The sequence below is a fragment of the Syngnathus scovelli genome, chromosome 14, assembly GCF_024217435.2.
Source record: "Syngnathus scovelli strain Florida chromosome 14, RoL_Ssco_1.2, whole genome shotgun sequence".
In the NCBI taxonomy this organism is placed as follows: domain Eukaryota; kingdom Metazoa; phylum Chordata; class Actinopteri; order Syngnathiformes; family Syngnathidae; genus Syngnathus; species Syngnathus scovelli.
Genome location: NC_090860.1, coordinates 8,837,550 through 8,863,130, shown reverse-complemented (window position 1 = coordinate 8,863,130; position 25,581 = coordinate 8,837,550). Strand labels below are relative to the sequence as shown.

At 43.3% G+C, this 25,581-nt stretch overlaps 1 protein-coding gene and 1 long non-coding RNA gene across 3 annotated transcripts; one reads left to right on the top strand and one right to left on the bottom strand.

The window, feature by feature from the left end:
• Nucleotides 1–7: 7 nt before the first annotated feature.
• Nucleotides 8–25,555, bottom strand: mnat1 (MNAT1 component of CDK activating kinase). Of its 2 annotated transcripts, none has more exons than XM_049741447.1 (9): nucleotides 25,537–25,555; nucleotides 24,219–24,316; nucleotides 18,883–19,035; nucleotides 18,450–18,523; nucleotides 17,910–18,013; nucleotides 17,625–17,765; nucleotides 16,090–16,221; nucleotides 10,230–10,351; nucleotides 8–269 (listed from the first exon to the last, which is right to left on the bottom strand). In XM_049741447.1, exons 2-9 carry the CDS (start codon nucleotides 24,305–24,307, stop codon nucleotides 149–151), a joined length of 936 nt encoding a protein of 311 aa, XP_049597404.1. In that variant the 5' UTR covers nucleotides 24,308–24,316; nucleotides 25,537–25,555; the 3' UTR covers nucleotides 8–148. The 2 variants fall into 2 exon arrangements, with proteins under 2 accessions (XP_049597404.1, XP_049597403.1); XM_049741446.2 differs by lacking the exon at nucleotides 25,537–25,555 and adding an exon at nucleotides 24,383–24,463.
• LOC125981389 (uncharacterized) lies at nucleotides 2,592–9,270 on the top strand. The gene is made up of 5 exons (XR_007485926.1): nucleotides 2,592–2,817; nucleotides 4,096–4,180; nucleotides 4,597–4,724; nucleotides 4,839–5,029; nucleotides 7,411–9,270. It is a non-coding gene; the product is annotated as an uncharacterized lncRNA (long non-coding RNA).
• Nucleotides 25,556–25,581: the final 26 nt, after the last annotated feature.

Sequence of the window (25,581 nt, the reverse complement as noted above, 5' to 3'; positions counted from 1 at the left end):
GACAGACTGAATTGTGATTTATTTAATCTATATATAAAAGTGACACACAAAAAAAATACACATATCACATCACTGACCACCACAACAGTGTTTGTCCTCTTCAGTGATGTCTTATTTATAGTCCTTAAAGTTGTGTCAGAGTTTGGGGTCAGCCAGTACGGGGGAAGAGGCCACTGAAGGCATCCTGGATTGCTCGATGACACGCCAAAGCTGAGCTATATCCACCGGCTGTGTCCTGAGGCATGGAGGCCCGCACGTTGTTCAAGTATCTGTAAACACACAGAAAGCCCACCCCTCCCTCCGTCAATGACGTCATAGAGGTATTTTGTAAATAATGACGCTGTCTGACAGTCTGAGCGTTCCTTTCAAAAGCAGAGAAACTTGAGTGCAAGTTTATCCGTCATTAAATCCACACTCGGGCTTATTTTTTCTGGCCCTTTTCGCTCCTGTGATGAGATGGACGCAGACAGACCTAAGTGTACGTTAACGCTGAGAACACCTTGTGCCCTGAAAGCCTCGGCAACACGGTGCTATTAAAGTATTAGAGGTGTCTCTCTTTTATTTTAAGTGCTTACAGATGTATCCTGCCAGAGTCTCTCAGGTTTTAAGCAACACTCAAAGTCAGTGTTTATTTTCACACAGTCACTCAAAAAAAAAAGTTCACACAATGTGCTTGCCATCAGCTCACTTGTCTTGTTGAGACAGATCGAGAAAAGAAAAGCGTGCCAGCAACTAAGAGTCCATTTAAAATGACCACATTTTTTTCATTGAATGTTTGGAAAGTTTCACAAACAAATACTTTAGATGAGAGCAATGTGTCCAAACCTTTAGCGAGCCAAGAAATACCTCACAGAACATGGCCGGACACAAATGTGACAAAACTGAAACATAAACTAGACCAATTAAGAATAAGCGAGTCAGTTCCCGAGGTTGCTAGAAGTCACGGGACCACCTGATCAATGTGTGTATGTTCAGGCCCTCAAAAAAAAGTTATGTTTTAGTACAATGTTTATGTATAAATAAAGGTGTCTGTATAACAGCCACGTGGTATTCTGCAGCTGAGTAAACTTAAAGTTCAGACTAAAAATATCCATTTCTGCATGAGTATCTTTGCTGGAAATGGCACAAAAAGTGGTAAAAGATGGCAAGATGTTTAGTTGCGACATCTAGCGCCCTCACAGGAGTGAGTGTATGCGCTTAACTTCAAAGTGAGACGGGACTCAAGAACACAGATGGCAGACTCTGAATTCTGCCGCCATTCTAGTAATCCAACACCTGCATGATGTAGGTGTGTGTGTGCGAAGGTACGCAGCAAACAGATCATCCGTATCTTTGCTCGCATGTACGCGTGCAAAAGTTCAGTTCTACGTCACACGGCGTGACCTTGTCGAGACCCTGAACCATGCGGGAGGGGAAAGTAAGACGAAAGGCGGCGAGGAGACGTCAATGCGCAGCAAGACCACTCATGGGCCACTAGAGAAACAACACAAGTTCAAAAGAGGAGGGCCAGTGATTAATAATAACTTCATTAGCTGTGAGCTGCTGTAGTCTGTCCTTCAGAGCACTTGAGGGAGGTCTTCTCAGATGGCTTCCTGCATCCGATGAGTGCTGCCTATTGATTATATTGTGCTGGGCCGCTTTAATGGTGAAAAAAGTGGGCTATTTACAGCCTGGCTAAGTCTGCTCTTCCTGCTAATCTAATCCCCAAGCTACTCATGTGGTCATTCCTTCCAAGAAAGCTGAGAGCTCTGTGTAACTTTATACCGACCTGCCCCAAAGGAGAGCAGAAAGAGAACATGAAGGCAGGAGGGGGAAGGAGGAAGAGGGTGTGCAGTCTGTATACATCAGTGTGTGAGAGAAGGTTTGGGAAGTGGAGGAAGGGGGGGGTTATGAGTTAAAAATCACCTTTGGGTATCATCATGACAAAGCCTCTTCTCTTAAACCAACCCCATTGGCCTCTGCTCACCCCTTCCACCCCACGTTAGTTCAGTTCTGCTCCATTAAGTCAGCGGCTCTATCTCCAAGTGAACTCCAACGGCATCCAAGTGCGTGTACACAAAGCGGCACTAGACGTTGGCTATGCGTGGCCAATCGGGAGCGTGTCTGGGAAATACATATTGCCGTATAATATCAAGATGGGAAAAGTAGCACAGATGCAATACAAGAAGTAAATCTTAAGGAAGAAGATATTCGGATTCGGATAAAGATAGCTGGCTAACAAACTAAACACTCTCAATAAAGCTCACTTTTGGTGTATTAATTAAAAACATGGAGCATTATTTGGGAGTAGTTTGTGGTAATCTTGAAATGCACCGAACGCTGTTTCAAATATTTTTGACTATAGAAGGTAACCACAATTTTAAATGTCTATTATGACGCAATACATCTTGCTATCAATTGTTTTTAAATGATTAGCATGAGCTACCAACAGCTACACTTTCAAGAGCGTGCCCACATGCCCCTCTCAGCAGCCCCCCTCCACGCCATCCCCCGATTCTCCCAGAAGACCAGACTTGCCTTTTGTTCACAGGGCCCTGAAACCCAAGCCGTTTCGCTCCGTAACATCTTTCACTCTCTCGGCCCCACTGGAGCATTAGCTGCAACTTGATATGAGTCTTTTCAAAGCCTCATATTATTGTGTAAATATGGGTCACTTTGGACTGCTCCATTATGTCGCTTTGGGGGAGCGGGACAGGGCGAGTGCAGGTGATGAAGACAGCGTAATGGCACAGTGGGACAGTGTGCGAGTCAGACTGCAATCAAAACCACAAAACATGCCGGGGGTTTTCCACTTGCGTGCAGATTGACAGGAGGAAGGTTTGTGCCAGTTTTTTTTTTTTTTTCCTCTCACCGATCTCTTTTGCAATCAAATTTTAGAATGATTTAAAGCAAGTATCTCAAATCAACACTTGAAACAATCTAAGATACCTGAGCCTGCTACTACTAATAGTCGGAAATTTCCCTGAAAGATTTCAGATAGAGTCACATCCCAAGTTTGGTCCAACAATGGCTTCAGTTCTTGAATCAAAGAAACAAACGATAGCAGGCATTGGGTTCCTTCCTCTTGTCTAGACTCTTCACATTGACTGGAATTGGATTAAGAAAGCTTGATGGAAAAGAAAAGAGGCAGCCCATGTGTAATATGCTGCGCTGGTTATTTCAGCAGGCAGACACTTAATCAACGCAGAAACCACAGAGCCAGACGCACGCAGACGACGACGCAATCAAAGCCCATTCCAACAAAACGTTCATTGTCAAAGCGCTGTTTGTTGGCCGCAGCCTGTTACACATGACAACATTCCCGTTTGCTTGAAAGCGCATTCGGTTTTTGTTATCGTGAGCCAATCTGCTGTGCATTTGAAACACCCACCACAGACACACACTGCCTTTCAAGTATTAGCGATGACCTGAGACCGGACCCCAGCTTGAGCACCTGTTGGGTTTTGCAACGCCCTCCCCGAGCCACAGTCACCTTTTATTACAAAGGATCAGAGCCGTTTTATTTGGTTGCCTCGCCTCATCATCAGCATGATTCATAACAAGAAAAGGATGACTCTTTAAAAGACAGATTGACAAAACATAACTGAGGACAACTTCGAGATGTTTGTGTGTGCACAACACGGGACACAGAGGGAGCGGCGTATTTGTCAAAGGCCAGTCAAGAGTGTACTAGGTGCCCGGAAATCTTCCTTTAGCGCCCCGCTCCGACTGCGGTTGAGAATTCCGGGCCTGGGAAGGATGAGGGCCAAAGGAAGGAGGTGGTGGGGGGGGTGGAATTGCGCAGAGCCACACACCTGCCAGATGATTTGTCACGATAGAGGGGTCACCACTCAGCTGTCACCCCCTAATCACCCATCCTACCCCTTAAGTCTACCCCCGCCAAAGCCTCCTCTCCAAAAACACCCCCTCCCTGCATTCCACTGGCATCTCCGGTTTCACTCGCAGCACGGTTGCCCCATCTGCCCCCTCCTTTCCACTACTCCACCTCCAGAGAAAATGTACCCATAAGGAAGATGCAGCACACTGAGCACATTGTGTGTACAGGCGGATTACACAATTCATGTTTGTCTAAGAGCAAAGTTGTTTCTTTTCCAGACGTACGGCAACTCCAGCATGTTATAAGGACTGGTCCACATTGCAACCCAGATACCCCCTGCAGACAAGGCAAACACTCTCACAGGTATACTATATCTGTCAACAGCAGCCTTTCAGCACCACAGGTCAAAGGTCATCCTCTTCTCCATTGAATCCAGCTTCCTCTGGGATGTGGCAGCGTGTGAGGACGCTCAGCTATTAGCCTTATCCACTGTCCACCAGATTAGCGCAACTTGTGAATGAGTTAAGGGGACTCGGTGCGGTTACATCACCTCTTCTCCATTATCAAGAGTCTTATCATCACCACTGACAGACCGAGGCTGCATCCCAGAAGGAGAAGCGTCGGAAGCTATCACTAACACTTAGTTAAGAACAACATGTTTAGAGTGTTAACAGATCCTCTGCTTGATACTTGAAATGGACACCCATCTAATACACAAAGTGAGAATCTGTAAGTTGTCAGGAGCTTGAATGATAAAGCGCTCTCGTTGTCTCTCACAGACAATAAAGGCCGATTGTTTTGCATGTGCCTGAAGACGACGGCTTCACTTCCTGACCTAGCTGCCACCTGTCGCCGCTCATCCGTGGCACTGTTTTGATCCTGCACGTCCCCATTCTAACCTGATGGGGTCAGTAGAGTCTGGCGAACTAGGACAGGCCCCATGTTAAAGTACAGCCGAGGTACTCGGAGGGGACATCCCACACCCGACTCAATATAGAGCACATCTTTCTTTCCTCTCCAGGGCTGCCACTTGATAACCCTGAGCCACCATGAAAAGCTTAGAGGAAGGAGGGAGGGCACCCGGCGGACTGTGGAAGAAGAAGAATGACGTGACAGCAGTGTGTCGTCGCTAACCAAACGCAGCTGTAAACAATGGAGGGACATATGCTGTTTTGGGAATGGCTGCTGGCCCGAGGCGCACCCATAGCAAAGGTACCTTGACAGTTAGACGTAGCATTCTGGGAATAGAGCACCTATACACAGAGGAAGAATAGAGCTTTCCCGGAGGAGAGGGGTATCAATTACAAATCACCTGAAGCATTAGGGGGCAGGAAAGATGGATTTCAATAAGCCAAGAAAGAAGAAAGACGGGGTTGTAGTAGAGGTAAAAACATGGAGTCTCACATGATGTACTTCCTACGCTAAGCTCCACATCACAACAAACCCATAGTGGGCATGCATATTAGTTATTGGCAGAGTCAAACTGGAGAAGCATGTGACCTTCGAGAGAGCAGCTGCTTTCGTTTGTTGCGCTTCAAAATAGTCAGGAGACATCACCTCTGCAGAGTATTGGCCTCGAAGCTGCGACACCAATAAACCTGGAGTTCCCTTCATGCTGGAGATGGCTTGAATTGGCCGGCTGTATTTCAGAGGGAGCCTGCGAGTCTGTGTGGCGCATAGCCCGGTCGAGGGGGGAAAAACAACAACACTCAAAGTGCTGCTGGTGCAGATAAAGCCAAAGTGTGTCTTTGTCACTCGTGTAATGCTCGCTACTTTTCAGAAATGACTCACGGGCAAGTAAAAAGGCTTCTCAACTGGCCCGCACACATATTTAGGCTGGTACTTGGACTGGATCAATATTTGCACAGATCTATGAGAGGGAAACAATAGTGATTTGGCCTCCACCGGCGCTCTCTGTTAATGGTCTGTTTACCGAGACAGACGGGATAATGGCCTGGGTGGGGGTGGGAGCGCAATTGGACGATGGCTGCACTCCATATTGTTTCTGATCTGGTTAGTAACGAATAAAGTCGGCACCTCCAGGACGACGTAGGCTGAGAATTTAAGCTCGGCTAGAAGTCACGTGATGGTCGGTAAGACACGGGCGCTCCGCTGACGTGTACGACTTTGCAAGTCAAATAACTGCCTATTGTTGAATCTCTTTTGGCTATGCAAATTGAAAATCTGTGACTCCCGCGGGAGTTTTTAGACGAGAGCAATCGGAGCACTTAAATGATTGCTGGGTCTTGTAAGTTAAGAAAGCAGAACACGCTCTTAAATTGGAGAACATGTCAGATATCTGAGCAACCAAGTTCAATTTTAGGTCTTTGAGGGGAAAGGCTCGTTTTGTTATGCAAGAAACAAACACACCAGTTCCCCATAAATAGTTGTTCTGGCAACAATGCTATTTTTATTGGTCCAGTGAGTCTAAAGTATGAGTGTTTAAATTATAGTAAAAGTAGATCAAAGTCGACTGCTCTTCAGGGAGTTCATGTGGGGTCATTCTAACCGGCGCCGCGGCCTCCTGCCCATAACTTAAGCATCAAAGCTGTGTTTGTGCGAGAGAGTGTGACTGAGTAAGGCTCACGCTCTCTCCAAGGTGCCATCACTCTGGTCCTGTCACCCTCACATCCACAGCGCAGCACCTCAGGTCCACTACTGTCGGCGACCCATGACCCCCTCCCCCCCAAATCACATCAACCCCTCCAGCTCCATCAGATGCGCACCCAGCCGAGATCAGAGAATGTGGGAAGCCGTTCATGTCCGATTTTAGAAATTCATTTTGATAGAAGAAGAAAAACATCATGGCTGACTTGGACTTTTATTCAAAAGTAAGAGGGGAGACCCAAAGGAAGGGGGAAAAATAGCACCAAATTTAGCAAGAACAGAAAGAAAAGTCCCTTCTGGATAGCTTTTAGTGGTCATGCAAACTCCAAAAGCCTCATCCACGGTTCCTGGAAAGCGGTCTGCCCGGAATTGAGGGCTCTCTGGACTGCTCCTTCCCAATATTAACACATGCACACTTGACTATCACATAAACACACAGACTTTGTTGGGCACGCTGAAGCTTCAGACTACAAGCGGGAGGAGAGTATCACTTAGAGACCCATTAACCCCTGGCTCACGACCAGAGCAGTGAGCGGACATCCTTTAAGCACATGTTAAACATTGCTAGTCTATGAAGTGATTTATGCTTTACTTGTGTGTTTGTGGTCATAACTGTAATGTTTTTATATGTAAAAAAAGAGGTGGGACACTTAAGTAGGTTACATACTCTGATCTCAGTCTAAGAGACTCCTCCCTTTATTTTGATGCTTAATTTTTTTTTCCCTTACGCACTAAACCCACACATATAATTCAAATGTCACCACTGCACACAAACATTTTGGCTAGCAGGCAATATGAACCAATCAAACTGCTTGACTAATTTTTCCTCATCACTTTACATGACATTAGACATTTGTTGCTAGGCCCCAAAATGCTCATTTGATAAACTGGAGCAGAGGGCAGAGATGCCCTACCATTTTCAACACTACTTTTCCAGTTCAGGGCTGAGTGATTCTTAAATTTAGTCCCCATTTTTTTGTCTGCAGAGACATATCTGCTGAATCTGGCGTGACTGTTCCAGAGGACAAATGGGCAAAGTGAATCATTCAGGTACCGTGACTGAAGCTTGTGAGAACTTAGGTTCCTCTCTGTTGGACGCTCCATGACTGGCCTGTTTTAGTGGGAGAAAATACACAGAGGTTGACTTCCTCCTGTAGAGAAGTGCATCCCCAGGAGAGGAGCCCCAGACTAAACACTCTTCATTCAGCTGCTCGGCATCACCTCGAAACAAGCGGCAGATGCCTGACAAGCACTCCCAACAGAAAACTCACTTTTTCCACCAATTATGCAAAAGGAAAAGTGTGTGTGAGTGTGTGAGGGGGGGGGGGGGGGGGGGGGGGGCAAAGCCTTTAAATATTATACATGCTGTCTTTTGGCAAGTGCTTTGAGCAAATTCTGTCAGAGAAGGATGGGTAATTTCAGGGTGTTCGGAGCCAACACAAACAACTGTTCTGGCGAGGCTTCATTGTCAGCACTTGAGGTTTGAGTCAAATGTTTCAATGCTCTGTAGCCAATTTCTCTTTTCCCTACCCCCACCAGCCCATATGATTTGTCCTTGTCCAAGTTCTCAGTCAGCCTTTCATCACCTACACAGCCGGAGCTTTCAAAAAGTGTTCTTGTGGAAAACAAAGTCAGACCCCAGATTACAATCTACACATACATGTCCAAACAAAAAGAAAGCGCCGTTCTCTCACGGTTTTCTGTGCTGTACACGAGATCAACGTGAGATTGACAGCCTCCTCCCACCATCATCATCTTTCATGTTTCCAAGACTGGTTCTGCTGTTACTTATTTACTGGGGAGACACGTTGAGCAATATATATTCCATTCATAAGGAGGGAACAATTTAGGATGCACTACAACCTCTGCATTGGACCTTAGACTGAATAAGTGTAGGAGAGAAGTTGAGAAGACGTGAACATGTAGTGAGTCTTAAAAGAGAAGCAGCACCCCAGTCAACAATGTGTTGACTGGATATCTGCACACGAGTCCATCTATGAAGCCACCAGAGAAGGGTGTGCGCTTGCGTGCACATACTCCGGTCTCCCTTGACGGCCGCATCCAAGACAAATCACCACCGGTGCTGCTGTCACTGCGGGCCTTGACCAAGACAAACAGCCAAGTTTTAAAATAAGTACCTGCTGCCTCGCAGCCTTTCCAGTTCGTCCACACTGAGACGCATCCATCCTAAAACGTATTTCCCTTCACAGGTCACAGGACTGGAGTTGGCGTCCAACACTCACAGGGGACTCACTTTTCACCCTTTCACCCCTGTCTGCATTCTCTCCCCCCCACACACACACACGCGTGCATGTGAATTTTTACCACGCAGCACACCAGCTCCATTATAGCCAAAATGCTGGGAGTGCAATAACGGGGGTGACTCAATGAGTATACCAGGTTGGACGGGACATTGGCTGTGTACACGTGCAAGCTTTGACCATCAATGTATATCTGAGTGAGAAAGCACTAACATCAACGTCTATCTCAAATGTATCTATTTGACCTCAAATCCTTCACTACACAACAAAAGCAAAGCAATTGACCTTGCCGTTCCAATACTTTTGGTGATGAATATGCAGACCGCTCCAAAGCGCCCGCACCATTTCCATGCTTTGGACACAACGGCATATTACATTTCCAAAGTTGTGGTTGAGCCGACCGGGCCGGCATGTGTTGATGCCAGAGTTCCTCAGTCAAGACCTTTTTGTGTCTGTGGCCTTTCCGGCATTGGTCCACCTGGACCGACGCACAGACGGACACACACACCCACTCCATCTAAACTACGCTATGTGTTTCATCTACATATTGATTAGCTTCGCTGAAGGAAGCACGGCCTCAGCATTTCACTGCCTCAGCATTTCACTGAATACATAATGTAACAATAAAAATGTGTGACAGATCATTCTCTTTAGACTCTCCGGTAATTCTTTTAATTTGGGCTTAAGTAGTTGAGTTTCCAGGCAATAACACAAGTTGAAGTTCATGACAGACTGAAGGGCAACAAAAATACAATATGCTGAAAAGATGCTTATCTCAGTTAAAGGAAGGTTACGGTCAGGGTGAAGCGGTATTGAACATGGTCCACGTCCTCCACCTCCCCCAAAATATGACCTTGTTTAGATCCTGTCACCCAATAAAAACAGGCCGCTCTCACTATGTGGGAGGGTTTTAGCAGCAGCCAGTTGCAGCGCAGACGGCCGGGCGCTGAGGCTGACTGATGAATGACTTGCATTTGGTGAGGACTGGAGCAGTGGCGTCGTGGATTGATTGGCCCAAAGGGGGCTGTCGAGAGGGGGAGCATTTCCTGCGTGTGTTAATGGACGCTCCTGCAGAGGCAATGTGGCGGCTTGTGGGATGCTTTGCTTCGCTAATTTGCTTTCAGTCTCGCCCTTAATCAGAGGATCATCAGAAATGCTTCCTCCTCACTACATTCGGCAAAGCAGTCATGTATAAGCCCGAATCGCAAATTAATATCTTGAATTTAGGGTCAATGTGGACTGCGGAAAGATAATATACTTCACCAATCAATGTAAATCTAAACTGTGTGGTGAAGATGAAATTCAATTTCCAAGTTACATATATTTCAGTTTAAAATAGGGCTGTGCAATCAATCGAAATTCAATTACAGTTACGATTGCACTCCACCATGACAATAGTGGCATTATCATAAAAAAACAATTTGAACATTTTCTTGTTTTGAACGAAGAATTTGAATAACCGTGATTTTCTTATTTTTCTCTTTTAAAACTTTGACTGCCAATCAAGGGACTAAAAACAGTTTGTGTGTGTAAAAAACATTTACCCAAGTCTTCCTAGCTGCTCCAATTCTGGTACCGGCGGTCCGTAGGTTTCAATGTGGAGGGGGTTGTAGTGGTACAGGGCTTCTTCTAACTTGGGTACAGCTTGCAGAGATACCGTTTGACGCTGGAATAGAGAAGAGGATGGTAAGGGAGGGGGGTTGGAAAGAGCAAGATCATAAGACAAAGACAAACAAGTTTTAACACTTGACAGTAATAATTATCACTGGTAAGAAGTGTGAAAACAGTCACAATGACGTAAGAATATAAGTAGGTTTACTGTCAATCAAAGTACAACATGAACAAATTCCCGACCAACTGGTTTAGATAAGCGCATCGTGAGCCAACTTTAGCACTCTTCGATTTGATGATATTTACAACAACTCATTACAATTTGGGTCACTGAGCATGAAATAACAAAAAATTGTATTTGGATAAATTTGATGTGTTTTAATTGACACTCAAGGGGGCATTAACATGTTTTTAAATTAATGTGCTTTTAGTTTTAAGTTGTGCAAAACAGCAAAGCAATGATGCTGAGCGCCGCCATGTTTCCATCGCAAAGTACCAGTGTGGTTTTACCCGCTTTGGTTTGAAGCGGTCTTCCAAGACCGAGACTGGAGTTTTTATTTTTTTTATTGCTTCTCTAATTCTGATTACCACATTATTATGAGTGGCATAACTGACCACGGATGAAGACTGCACCTAAATGTATCCAACAAAGATAGAGGGAATACAAATACTATAAGGAACTATAATACTACTCAAGGCCATTGCAGATTTGTTCGCTTTGTCACTCTTCCATCACGAGGGGAATTTCCACATAGTCAGATCCACTTTGTGTCAGCGTGAAAGTAATCCAACTCAGAAGACAATCCGAGAATTATAACGAGGATGCCGAAGCGACCGGGGAAAATTATAGGGAAACTCAAAAGGATCACACAAAGGAAGATAAAAAGATGAGAGCGTAGCGAAGGCAGAATAAACAAGAGCGCTCAGAGGGGAGTTAATGAAAAGCAAACTAAATGAGTAACATGTGTCCCCACAGCCTCAAACATGCTTCAGCCTATACACAAGTAAAGCCACCTAAGCTCTAATGGAAGTTACGCAAAGCACCGAGGATGCACAGTGAATGCAGGCTAACTGAGCCAAACACAACATGATTATTCTAAACAAACACGCTTAATGTCTCTGGTTGTGGAAATCCTTTATCGTTAAGTCAACAATTGTTGAATGGCAGTAAAACAAAACACTTATTTCAAATGGTTTCAATATATTTAACGCTCATATAATTCAGTTTGACCAGCCACAAATCTCATCCATGACATCATCACATGCATATTTTTTTAGGTATACCCAATATTTTCACTACTGATTAAACATAACTTAAGATATTATGCAGACTTTTATCCAGTTTTCAAAAAAAATCAGGTTTAGATTAAGATTTTTCACAATAAACTATATCACGCACAATTACAAATTTTCAACAGCCGTCTCTAGCTTTAACCTTGGGGTGCCATTGATCTCTAATCCTGTCCCATCATTCATCCAACATAGCAGCGCGACCGCCAAACACTAATCAAACACAGATTGGCCAACTAAGACCTCGCAACTTTCCTGCAAATTTGCCCCGCTTCACTTTCTCATCCATCTTCCGTCAAACTTTCAGCACTATTTAACTCCAATGCAACAGTTGACACCATATGATTAAATGGCGGTGAGGTGGGAGGTGGGAACCAGCAGAAGAAATGTCTGCGTGCTGGCGAAGGAAGCTACAGATGCTTACGGAGCAGTAAAGCAGATTCACAAAAGAGAGACCTCCACTCTCGAGACCTTTCTGTTGCATTCCTCGGCAAGGTCACCTTCAAATAGCCAGACTAACACTGCATAAAAAAAAAAACAAGCTTAGCTTTAGCTTTTTAGCTTTCTGGCTCAATATATTTGTGAAAAAAGTCTTTCTTGGAACAAATACCTATTTGTAACTAATCATTTCAACTTTTCACAAATACCACCTTAAGTAATTGTCAAAAAAACGTGGATATTTTTCAAATGTTGGGCTATATAACAGACGAGCAAAACTCAAAGACCCAATCAAGATCCAAAGGGATGTGTGTCAACTCCTCAGTCTATCTGACTTGTACGAAGCAGGAAACGTGGGTCAATTGATCCGACAGAATGATGAAGCAGACGCTCAAGGCACGTTTATGAGGCATGGACTCATAAAAGTGTCGTTGCTTCAAAGGGATGAGAGATCCGCCTTTGGAAGTACGTTACACACGGTCTACCTTAAGCATACTTTAAAAATCAGCGACACACACCATTGCACAAACGGCACTTAGAGACCGACCTTTCACAATGACCACTGCAATTACCGCAATGGTTGAGGCAGATGATTGTCGTTGTGTGGGAACAAATGCTTTGTATCTATTTAAAAAAAAAAAAAAAAAACACACTAACAATAAACTTAAATATTTTGTTTTTGCTGCTATCACATTGTCGAACAGTGCGGAATTGATTGAAAATGAAAAGCTTTGAAAACAGATGTTTTAATTAAGTGCAAAATTAAAATAATCATCTATTTTGGTTAGTACTTTTAACTCCAGAGTACTAGTCAGTGCCTCACCAGTCCTACCAACTCCAGCACACGCTTACAGGTGTGCACTATTTTTGTCCACATAGCGTAGACACCACACAGAGCCTCTCCATTCATGCAAAAAGGATATCTGATCTACAGGTAGCAAGTGTAAAAGCCGGTCACGCCTTGCCTTACACATTTAAATATAACTTACTATATAACCAGAGGCAGCTGTGCCCTAGTGCAAAGCCCTTAAAGCTGACAAGTCCTTTTTTTGCCAGGCTGGGCTTGCCTGAGACGCAAGCGAGGGGGTTGCTGAGGCCATCCTAAAGAGGGCCAAGCCAGGGAGTGGACGAGAGGTGTGAATGCCCACATGTGCTCGTGCCAATCACAGCTGACAGTTCTCTTTAGCCCCTGACCTGACCCCTCTGCTAGCAAAAAGCTGTCATGATCAATCGGAGTTCCGCCAATTTAACAAGAATATGAAAAAGTCACAGAAAAACTGTGATTTGTGACATTACATGGTAAGAGTTTTTGTAAACGAAAAACACTGAAGGTTTTGAGATGGTGAATTGAAGGGGGGGTGGGGGAATATGCAACACCAACCTCTTAGGCAGAACAGGTTGGGCCAGTCTGCCAGAGAAAAGTCAAGCTCAGCTCGAGTTTACTCTGCAGAGCGTGTCTCCCAATCAGAGGTCACTATAAAGGACGTTTGAACAAAGCACAACAAACCTGCCTGGAGTGTGTGTTAGTGTTTGCGCTTGTGTTTGTATTTTCTATACGGATGACGTCCAATAGAACAATGCCAGACAGGACCCGAGGATATTTAAATTAGCTCCACATCTATGTTTAGGGATAAACCTGCTATCCACATTTGGCCTACTGTACAGTTGAGTTGTGTGTGTGTGTCACTGCAGCTTCCTTCTACTGGATGCCCATGGCGGCCTTGTCAAGTATGTCAGCTGCTCTGCTGCCTGTGACAAGTGGATCAGGACATAGTGGTGCGAGAACCTTTCATTCAAGATGCCGCTGAAAGCTGTTCCAGAGAGGAATCCCCCCCCCCCCCCATCGGTCAAAGTCTGGGACAAAACAGATGAGGATGATTCTTGGACCGCAAATACACACACGCGAGTGAACACACACCTGACACAACTTTCCTGGACCAAAGACAAAACGCTTCAACAATGTGAAAGCAGGCGTCATAAGTCACACTTTGTACAAACCTGTAATTTAAGCTAATGATCATAAATTCATGTCCTGGCACTGAGACTGGCTTAAGACCAAAAAAGAAAACAAGTGACGTGTTTAAACAGGGACAAGCTGGCTGGCTCCCGTGCAGCAATTCTCTTTTGATATCAGTAAGCAACTGATTCTTCAAAGGTTGTTTAACCAAACAAAGAAGAGTTGTGTGCATTCACTTTGGCAAATACGAGCGTCTTCCTTCAATGGTGCTAGTACAAAGTGACGGATTAGCGAGCAATTTCCAAGCCATTCCAGAGGCAAGACCGGGCACATCCCAAGTTTTACAACGCACCTGGGCCCAGCCAACTTTACATGTGGATGGTCTAACTGCAACGAGCATCCTTTTGACAGTTTTCTGACTCAACCGGAATGAATAGTCGTACAACATTGGGCTATCGAAGTAAAGAGCAAGCTTAAATGTTTACTTGCGTGTTCCAAGTCGACAACATGACGCAGCTGCTGCCGTCGATGAGACATTAGAGCACGCTTTATTTAAAGACCGGAGCCTCGGCATCTTTACGTTCCTCGGATTGGTGGGCTCAAACACAGGCAGATATGTCATTCTGCCAGTGACAGCTCACCTTGGCCCCAGAGAGGAGGCAGGCTAAAGTGCTTGCATGTGGCGGCGGGCTTAGTGATGACTACCAACTTGTGTGACAGATGAACTTGCACATCAACACGCTTGATAAAATTAGAGGCCATAAAATCAACCAACTGTTCATTCATTTCGATTGCTGTGTGCTTTCTCTAGCCTGAAATAAATAGTACCATTTTCAGAAACAAACTAATGATAAAGCCAAATAATAATAATAAAAACGCTTCGAATGGCAGTAAAGATTCTTCTGTGAGAATGAAAAAAATATGCTATATTTTACGCTTGTCGTGTATACAAGAGTAACAATTTAACAATGATGGAAAAATGTTTACGCATTTGTCAAAATGACTTCTAAAAAATATGCAAATTTGTTTTATTGGAGTCCACCAAAATTTAAAGTGTTCCTTTGCCCAATGGCCGCTCTTATAGTTTTGATGAATTTGTCAAAATAGTTTTTCAAAGTATCCTTTTGCAAAACTAAAACTGCATGGAAAATAATCTTGGTAACTCTGAAACATCTCCCACATTTAATTCAGATGGGTGTAATGACCAGGTGTCCTAAAGTTACAAATGCCAAAGAGTTTATTTTTCCAAGCGCTAATTGGCATCACTGTAAGTACTTTGCTGATGTGTTTCCTCCAACGCGAACTCATCTTGGAACAAGGGACCACAACCGAGCTCGATAAATGTATTCCAGCAATCTGCAAGAATTTGCCAGTCTGTGCTGAAATCTCACCAAGTCAAACACAAGTCATGCTTTTGGACTCCGACGTGAAGGAAAATTCAAACCCACATGTTCTCCCAACTTGCAGCTGAGCGGAGCATATGTATGGAGAGAGCTTAGGGATGGTAGAGTGAAAATAAATTAAGGGGTGTCGGGGAGGGGGGGTGTGGGGGGCGACCGCAGAAGAAACCAAGAGCAGCATAATAACGCTGTTTCTCTCCCCATCAGCAAGTTTAACTTTGCGCAGTCGAACGAGAAGGCGCAAACACTTGTGAGCTTGATGGTGAAGAACAACTATGGTTATCACGAGATGATCTTAGTTGCTACAAGAACTTCATAATAGAAAAAAGAGCAACCAGCAGGAGCCTCTAGGTAAAAACCTGGGCAGATATCTCTCCAATGCATCTGTGGGAAAATAAACACTGCTCATGAGGGTTGTTGGGAAGGGGTTCACGTGATGACACAGCGTGTCTCATCACAGTAAAATGAAAACAAATGACTGGAAAGTAGAAGTGCGGCAAAATGGAAGGTCTCGGCAGGCATGGAAAGCTGAGATGGTCCAAGAGTCACAATGTCTCACTGGGCCCCTGTTCTGGCTCAGACCAACGTGATGATATGACGGAAGGAGTGCCGACCTTTTCTTATAGTGCAGGGTAACAAGAAAAAGGAGGAGCAACCTCCTCCTTTCTTTTATTTTATTAAAAATAAAGAAGTCACCATCTGACTCACCATCTGAATTCCTGTTGAGAAGTGATTGGTGGCTTTGACCGCCTGTTTCTGTTGCTCGATCTGAGTCTCCAGCTTGGTAACACGGGCCTTGTGTTGGGCAAGTAAGAGTGAGGCAGGAAGCTGAGACTTTTCCTGAGAAAACAAAAACAAAAAAGGTTTGCATCAAGTGCGTTGTATTCGTTACAAGGTCGAACCTTTGAGTCTCTCCAGTGAAATGTTGTCCAGGTCAGACCTTTATAAACACAAACTTGGACTTGATGTTCAACTGAGGACATTTTTGAGGCTTTGGCAGAACACGTAAGGAAACTTTTGTGTTTACAGATACTCAAAACACAGTTTAATGGCTTCCAGTGCTGACAACATGTCCTGGGGTCTCCATCAGGTTGGTTATGTTTTCATAGCTGTGGTTAGTGTCCAATTTTCAAGCCACATTTTAAGAAATATTGACCCTCGTTTATCAAAAGGGTTTGGTATTCCAAGGACGTATCAACAATGTTGCCATTAACGTTTGTGCGACTCATCACGTTAATAATGGCATGTAATTAAATGTTATCTTGCAATTCATTCACGTAAAACAAAATACAAATAAATTACTCATAGCTCATTTCTTTGATTTTATCACAATTCTGTCAACTCCTGTGCAAATTGAAGAATGTGTTCTTCTATCTGTAGACTATTACAGGACTCCACTGTTATATCAAATCCATTTACATGTGGCTTTAATCAAGAGTTGCATTTGGCAGCAATTATAAATACGACATGTAAAATACTTTTGAATATGTTCGGAGGCTTGCATCTCGGCCAAATCTCATCAGATCTGGTTATCATGATGTGTTTATGTGGGATCTTATCACATTTTGTTGCCTTGGATCTAAACAGCTGCATCTGAATGTAGTGCTGCCTGTCGAAGATTTTAGAGCTTGTCAAAAAGAAATATTAGGACCATTTTGTTTGCACCACAACTGACCACGAATGAAGACATTGATACGATTTGGACAGAATGCGTGTGAAGAAACACATGCTGAAACAGCACAATAATCATCAAGTTGCGAATGAAGCAGCCACAAGTTGTGGAACCGCCAAAAAGGCATCACATTTATTTTCCTTGTGTGTGTTGGGGGGTGGGCTGGGATATACAGATGTCAGGGCTCCCCCAGGGGGGGCGAGCACTGATCTCATCTGCCTACAGTGGACAGGCCCCGTGCCTTAAACAAACAAACACACAGCTTTACCTGCTATCTGTGATGGTGGTGGAGCGGGCCCACATTGCTAGAACAATCACTTCCAAAGCCCGCGAGCTCAACACAATGGAGCCAAGAGGCTTTAGAATCGCACAATGCCCCGAGCTGCACAATGACTGGTAATAAGCTCTTAATGATCAGCCATGAACCCTCAGGCTGTGTGTCTGATTTGCATGCGTGTGTGCGCCAGCGTTGGAACATTTAAGCTGTCAAAACGCATTAGCTTTTTAGGAATCATATTTGCGCAACAAGTCAGACATGGTGTGCTGTCAGTGTGATGAGTCTACTTCTCACCAGTTCATCCAGCAGAGCCTGCTTGTTCTTCTTTTTGGCCAGCAGTTGCCTCTGCTCCTCCTGCAGCACATCCAGTCGTCGCTGCTCATTGCCCTGCTGCTCTTGAAGGAGCAGCTCCTCCAGTTCCTCCTGCTCTCGAGTCTGAGGAGGGTCAGGTCAGGTGACGTGAGTGTTTTGCATACCACCACAATGTACTAAAAGACATCTGTGTTAAATCTTAAACACAATTTACTTTATTCCCTAACTGTTTATGCTAATGTATCGATAAATAATCTGGTTACATACAAGCTTGGCTTTATTCTTCTGGATGATCTCCCGGTTCTCCCGCTGGTACTGCTCCATTCTCATCTTGGTGTCCTCCACATCAACATTGTTTGTAAGGTTAAACACTGCACAGACAGGCGACACAACCCACAATTAAAGCACTTGAGTCTGTCCGTCACAGCCAAGTCGAATTATGCAGACAAACTGCCGTGGCTGTTATTTTAAATTCGACAAAAGATCCAAAGAAAACAAACACGCCTTTAAGAAGTAAATCACTAAGTCATTTTGAAATGTACACAAAAACATTGCGAAAACTCCCTTGGAGCCCAAGACCCTTTGAGGCTGCCTCGTGCGCTATTAAGGGCTAAAATCTTATGGGATGCTGGCATTCATGATGTGTTAGCATTGGCAGTTCTACCCAGTGATCTATGACCCAAGGCTGGCAAGCACTAATGCCTGTTAAACATCTCTCCATGCAGCTGGGGAGAAATCATTACGGCGGCTGGAAAAATCCTTTTAGCAGACTCGTACAGTGAGCATTTAGTCAGTCGGCGCTCGTACCGATGTCCTCCACTTGCTCCAAGTAGTCGTTATATTCTCTCAGGCTGGGGAAGTCGCAGTCTCGCTTGTTGTAACTGCAAAGACAGACAGACCAGAGGAAAGCAAACATGTGCCGACATTAATATCCCCCATTAAATCAAGCATTTTATAAAAGCATGTCTGCATTCTGCCTAATAGACACACATTAGATGGCAATTAAGGGGCTATTAAAGTACAGATGAGATGGGGAGGGGCAGCCAAGTTAAAAAAAAAAAAAACTGGCAGGGAAAGAGCCTTCCCGCTTGGGGCCCCCCAAGGGAGACTCATTGTCTACAAAACAAACAACGTAATGAGGAAGACAAAGGTGGCTTAAGAAGTGGGAGGCGGCCCGGGATGACACATAAACACAACACGGCCACACCCCTCAGTCGCCCTCCCTCCGTCCCTCACTCACATCTTCAGCACCTTCTTGCGGATCTCCACCTCCTTGTCGATGGTGGGGTCCTCGAAGAGCTGCACGCGGAAGTTGCTCTTCCTCAGGGGCGTGTCGCACTGCACGCAGTTGCTGGAGCCCCGGACGAACAGCATCTCGACGCAGTTCTCGCATCTTTAGAAACAAGGAAGAACGCAACACTTTAGAATTTTATTGTCTTATATATGGTTGAGAATCATCGTTGGTGGGAATGGTGGATGCTAATGGGACATGTGGATATTTCCTCTGAGTGCTTAAAAAATTCTGGGATTATGATAGGAACATCAATTAGGCGGCTTTCGACTCCAGGAAATTGTCCCGATTATCAAGAATGTCTGGCTGCACTGGAAACACATTTGTCTTATTATTCCCAAAATACCCCAATCTTTCTGCTAAATTGTATAATTTGATAGAGTTGCTGTTATATAATTTTGTAAAAAAGGCAAAAATCCTCAGAAAATGTCTTCACCTCTCTGTGTGCTGTTTTTTTTTTCCTTCACTCAATTCTGATGGAGGCTCAAGGATTTTATTCAAAAACAAAAAAAAATGGAAGTCTGCAGTATTTCTGACTATCTCACCAATCAAGGCTTTATTTGGCAGCGTGAGCAAATCTTTTTGCTTTCTGGTTTATGTCTCCAGCATCCTCCGAGGGCAAAAAAATGTATAGCGGGGCAGTGCGGTCATGATGAGTTTTTCAGGTGGTGCTTTGGCTCCCGATACGAACAAAGCAGGCTCTTCCATTGGTGAAAAATACTGAACAAAAAGCACTTTTAACAATCAGATTGGAGAGTTTCCGGTAACCCCGAGGTTCAAAGTGGGAAGCTCCACCTCATTCACCGTCATGACTCGCTACCATGGCAACCAACAGACCTACCTGAGGCCACAACCCTGAGCTTAGCCATCAATCACACTTTTTTTTTACAGGTAGGCGTTTACCCATCAGTCACACTCAAGTGAGGAGTGGACACTAAGAACAATGGGAACACTCCTAAATCTCCCCTGATGGGGCGGAGGTCTTGGATAAACGTTTGCACAGTACGCTGTTTTAATTAACTCTCTGTGGAGCTTTATTTCCACAGGAATTCACCTTCTGCTTCTGGCTTCCTTCACCCAAAAAAAAAAAAAAAAAAAAGCAGACATCTGGTTTCCAACTGCCACTGTCTGTTTTTGAGCACTTCTTGCATAGTCAAATTTACAGTGAGACCCACACGTATTTGGACAACGATTCATATTGGATTGTGATCAGGTCACAGACTTGACTTTAAATCATTATTATATAATTGATTAGATTTTTATTTACAACACAGCATTATTCTTGTTTATTAAAACATGTCACAACATATTTAGTTTTTTTAAGGGGGTGTAATAGATTAATGGCATTTCAATTTATTTCAATGCATTATTTGATATACGCATATACTGAATTAAAAGCTTGATCACGAACCACATTAAATTTGTAAGTCACTGTATTAATAATTATGTCACTACTTTTTAAATGAAGTTGCCTTGTGCATAAATAGTGGTATATAGTCATAAATAAAGCTGCCTTGCCTTTGCCCGGCTGCCAAAAGGCGAAGCACTCTGCATAAAACGGAAAATGTAATTCGTAAATGGTAAATGGCACACTTATGTCAAAGCTACGCAACATTGAGGGGGGATTTTTTTTTAGTGTATTAACGTGTGAGTCATTTCTTTTCAAACAGTGGTGCCCGCTTCAGAGACGCTTGAATGGATGGATCCCATTAGAATCATCATGAAATAGTCATCATGCGAGACGTTTCACTTGATCAGCAGAGCTCAGAATGCAGAACTATATAAATAAATACAGTCAGAAGAGAAAGCGCAGAGTCACAGAGTTTGGATGTTTAGGCATCGCTTCTCGGATGTGGGTCAAACAGGCATAACCTGCTAAGTGCATTGCCAAGTTTGCGTGCAGCCTCCAGAGATAAACTTCATGAAGCGTTACAGAGAAAAATCTGTCAGTTTCGTTTGCTACCAAGTAGTAAACTCAGCTCAAAATCATGGACAGGAACATCTGCGTTGGTCCAAGAGAGCATATTTGAGCCCCCTGCCCATGTCCACTCTGGGACAGGCAGATGTTCACTGCGGCCCGAGGCTATAGGAGATGTATAGGCCTCGGCCATATGGAGGTAGATGGAGGGCTGCGGCTTGTTTCCACAGGCCCACAAAGAGCCCATTCATCAACACAAGCGTAAGGACTGGGGCGTAGCTTGCCCCCTGCCCCATAAATGGACCACACAACTGAACCCTCCAAAGGGGAAAGCCTGTGAGCATAGAGGTGAACATCGACCCAAAAAAAAAGAAAGACGGGAAGGAGGAGACTTTGTACATCTTCAGATCTTCAGCTTTAGAATTGACTGATGAAAGGCAGAAATCTGAGGCAGTGCCATATTGTGGCTTACATTGATATCTTATTGAAGCTTGCCATCACCGTGTCCCAGGGCTGTTGCCGCTGAGTGACGGCTCCCGACAGACTCCTCCCTCTCTCACCTATCCCGCTCACAGCTCCAGGCTGCCCTATCTCTCCATCTGCAGCTGTCAGCAGGTCACAGAAGGTGGTGGGAAAGCAGGCTAAGCAGGGGGCTGGTCATGCAACAAGCCTCCAAAGCAGCTACCGGCATTTTGGGCTGTGACTTTGCCATTCAATTAATATATGTACGATGAAGCCCTGCGGAACGATGGGGAAACGTTCCAGGTGAAAAGCTGCCATACAAACAGAAGCCATGTAAACAAACAAAAGTGAAAAACTGCAAATGGGCTGGCATTTAGGCGGCAAAAGGCAAAGCTGGCAGATGTTACGGAAACAACTGAGTGAATGCTAACATTATGCCCGTAACAAATCAGGACTGCTCTGAATATTAAAAAAATAACAAAATCATCAGAGTGGCCGCCACTACCGAAGGCAGAATGTGGATGCGCGCAACTCATCTGGACTGGCCTGCGATGAAAACCCATTCAAAACAATTGCTTAAAAAAAGCACGAAAGATGAGCCGTGACATGATACAAAGCCAAGTCAGCATTAATTTGACAGTGGCCTTGAGTTAGTATCATACCTGCCATTACAAGCTCAACCCAGCGACCTCAGATACCCTCAACTTGGCAGCCGCCAAAAAAGATGCTCTATCCCAAGAGTAGGATTGCTTTACACGGGAAGCTTGCCACATGAGATGTTGAAAAATTAGATATCTCAGGAGGTACTGGCAATGAACCACTTTATGATGAATCACGTAGATCACGTCACTGAATGAATAAATAAAGAGCTGTCTTATCGTTTGACATTTTATAGATGTTTTCAGTTTTATGTAGACACAGCAGAAATGCAACATATCACACAATCCAAATTGTCTTACTTATCTTAATTAAAGTAATAATAATAATAATAATAAAGGTATCCCAACATGCTAACTTTTTAGTATGGCTGGAATTTGGAATTACGGAATTTGTTTTTGCCTAAAAATGCCGATTTACTTTGCTATTACATTTTGTAACGTAAAAGTACATGTTTTTTTTAATTAGATCAGATATTATCAGATATTTCTTTGTGATTGACACACGAGATTACATTTCTTCCCAGTTTTGACACTAACAATAAAATCTAATCTAAGAAGATGAATGTAATACTTGACCAGGTCCCGCAGGGTAGTAATAGATTACTTTTCTGCTACACAGATTTAAAACACACACACACACACAAAAACTCCCCACACTTTGCCAGTGGGCATCGACTTGAAGCTGTTCTGCAGATAGAGTGACTCGCTTCCATTTAATTAGGCATGACCGCATATGTGCCCAAGTGTCAAATCCCAAAGGACATGGCCCTGGTGTCATCATACAAAGGTAATAAATAACACATATCAGACGGCCTTGGTGGCAGGATACAAAATGTGCTGTTGTGCAGTTTAAATTTAGACAGAGTGCGCATTAGAGAAGCTTGATAGTGCGTCATGTTACGTGACGCTGAAATGCACTGCGGTCAATTGCCAGGGTAGGAAGTCAACTTAAGTCCACTGTGGAATGGACACCAACTTAGTGTGAGGTTGACAGTTATTTCAATGTAGGACTATCACAGAATAGAGAGAAAACACGCTGTCTGATACAGGATAGTTGGACAAGACATGCTGTAATGTTTGAAGTCAACTGAGGCTTGCCGTGCAGCCAAAAGCGTTGAACTGGAGTTTCATGGGTTGAAATATTCGCCCCTTCATTTGACTAACATTTCCAAAATTTCCATCTGCATTTCAGGGCCAAAACTGTGAAAAGGGAATTTTTTTTTTTTTTTTTTTTTTTAAAGTGGAGAATATAAATGAAAAATCAAATATACAACAAAACAAAAAATAAATATGGCCATGATTTACCACACCAATTCCTTTGCCGGTGTGACCAATTGAAAAACTGTCGTGTCACTCAATTTGCAATGGGCCAATCTTACAACAAAGGTGACCCGGCAGAGGAATTACTTAAATTGCTAAATTGCAAAATCTTTTTAATTTTCTGCGTACGGTCGTGCAGCCAAATTATACTGAGGGTGACCTGATGACAAAGCAAGGCCACTTCCTGCTGGAGTAGTCAATAAATAAATAGTAAAGGGGGGTGAGGAAAAATTGCTCTCGTCAGGCTGCCGCTAGTGTTGCTTATGTGTCGCTTTCAATAATATGAAAAGGCTGATACACAGTTGACAAGGTTAAATCTTTTAAAGTGCCAAGCAAACAGGTTTTAGTGCCTAAAGGTGTTTGACAAGCTCATTTGACTAATTGCGATAATAATAATAAATTATGACAAACCTGTCATCACGGTGGACTGTTAAATTAGTTAAGTGTAATTAAAAAAGGAGAATTATTTTTGTTTCAAGCTGTACAATGTTAGAGAACGCACCAGAATCGAGAGGTTGTTGGCTTTGTTGAGTACTGCTGATGCCCTTGAGCAAGGAACTGAATGAAAACTGCTCAGCTGTTAACACTGTTACGCTGTCCTCGCACTTTGCAATATCTTACTCCATGCTTTGTTATTGTCACAATTTGTTTAACGACGTTGTGTTTATTATTTACATTATCATTCACGGTAAAACAAGTCAATGTTATGGTTCATATAACTGCAAGACTGTAAAGTCTGCAAGTGCTTATAAGCCATTTTCAATATTTGCAGACGCTCACACATGTGCACAAAATATGTTTTATAAGTAAACGTGTTAAACTGGCTATACTTATTTGAGAAGTTTGGAGTGGGGGTTAACGTAGTGACAGCAGTGTAGTAGATGTGTTCTTTAGTAAGTCTGGGTAAACAAAGTGCAAATACTCACAGCGTGTGTCCACAAATGTTCACCATCAACTTCAGCGAAGGGTTCCTGTACTTTGTTGTTTTGCATCTCGGACAGCTTTGGTCATTCATTTCGTTCGTCTGTAATTGCAAATTGGTGATGATTAAGACAAGAGAAAATCAACAACTTGCCACTTTAGTGCTTACATTTCCGGCGGGTGGTTTTTGTGCACCATCAGATAAGGTCCGACCAGAAACAAATGTTAAAGGTTCCTCTTTGCGCTCTACTTTGAAATGGTGGGGCGCTTGTTTTAAAACCAACACGCTTTAGGAGATACTAAAATGTTGTATTTTTACACAGTTCTAATTAATTAGTTTTATAGTTTTATTAGTTTTATAGACCCCGAGAGATTTTTTTTCTAACGTGCTACTGAAACGTTATGATCAAACGCGTGTTTTTGCCCCATCCTTTCTGACGCAGAGAAAATGAATGGATGGACTATTATGGCATTTTATTTTTAACAGAACCTGCAAAACATAAGCATGGTAATCAAATCTATCCATCTAAGCTATCTTTTAATGGCTCGTATGTAATACTCAGTCCAGTGTGGCAATAGATAAACATCATATTGGTTAAAAAAAAATCTTTCCAACTGTTCACGAGTGATATTAATAAACAATATGTACACTAGATTTTTGTGGATGGGGCTTTTTAATCCATTGCGTCTTACTGATATTTTCTTTCTAATTTGTTGGCTTAGTCAGCATGATTAAATATAAAGTACAAGAATAATATTTAGGTTGTACAACCATAATAAGAAACATAATAATACACGTACATTTACCGTGTCAATAAAAATGAACATTTTGTACCAATATTTTTTTTTACAATTGATTCAGCTGTTGATCATGCACACTGGTTTACATAGATATGCCTCACGAAGTGAATAAATTAACTGAAGTGGTCTGTGGGGCACACGTCTATTGTATTTCCTCAGTTGTTATCACTGATTAATTTATTTGGATATTTATTTCCTCAATTCACAACCATATCAAAACTGGGAACAGATTCTGATTTTGTGTGCAGTAAAGTTTTTTTTCTTCCCTTGGACAACTTCAAAAAATGGGCATGTGGCTCTTTTTATTTTTCCTAAAGGGTATATCCGTTTTTGGACCAGTCAGATTCTACATAAATACCTTGTCTTGTCTATGCAATTAATTTTACAAGACTGGAAGATTCTTGAGAACAGAAAATCCCTCTATGTGGAGACGCACACAGTTGACTTGCTTGATTTTGCAACTCCCAAAAAAAGCCTGGCACCTTTTTGCAAACTCATTCCCACGCTCGTAGAAGTGCTCACCTTGCACAGACTGCACAGTGCAGGTGAGCTCACTGTTGGAAATAC

Coding starts and splice junctions, on each gene's coding strand:
- mnat1 (XM_049741447.1), bottom strand. CDS start 24,307: ATGAATGACCAAAGCTGTCCGAGATGCAAAACAACAAAGTACAGGAAC. Junction 18,524..18,882: donor CGCAAGAAGGTGCTGAAGAT/GTGAGTGAGGGA, acceptor CTGTCTTTGCAG/TTACAACAAGCGAGACTGCG. Junction 17,766..17,909: donor AGAAGAATAAAGCCAAGCTT/GTATGTAACCAG, acceptor GACCCTCCTCAG/ACTCGAGAGCAGGAGGAACT.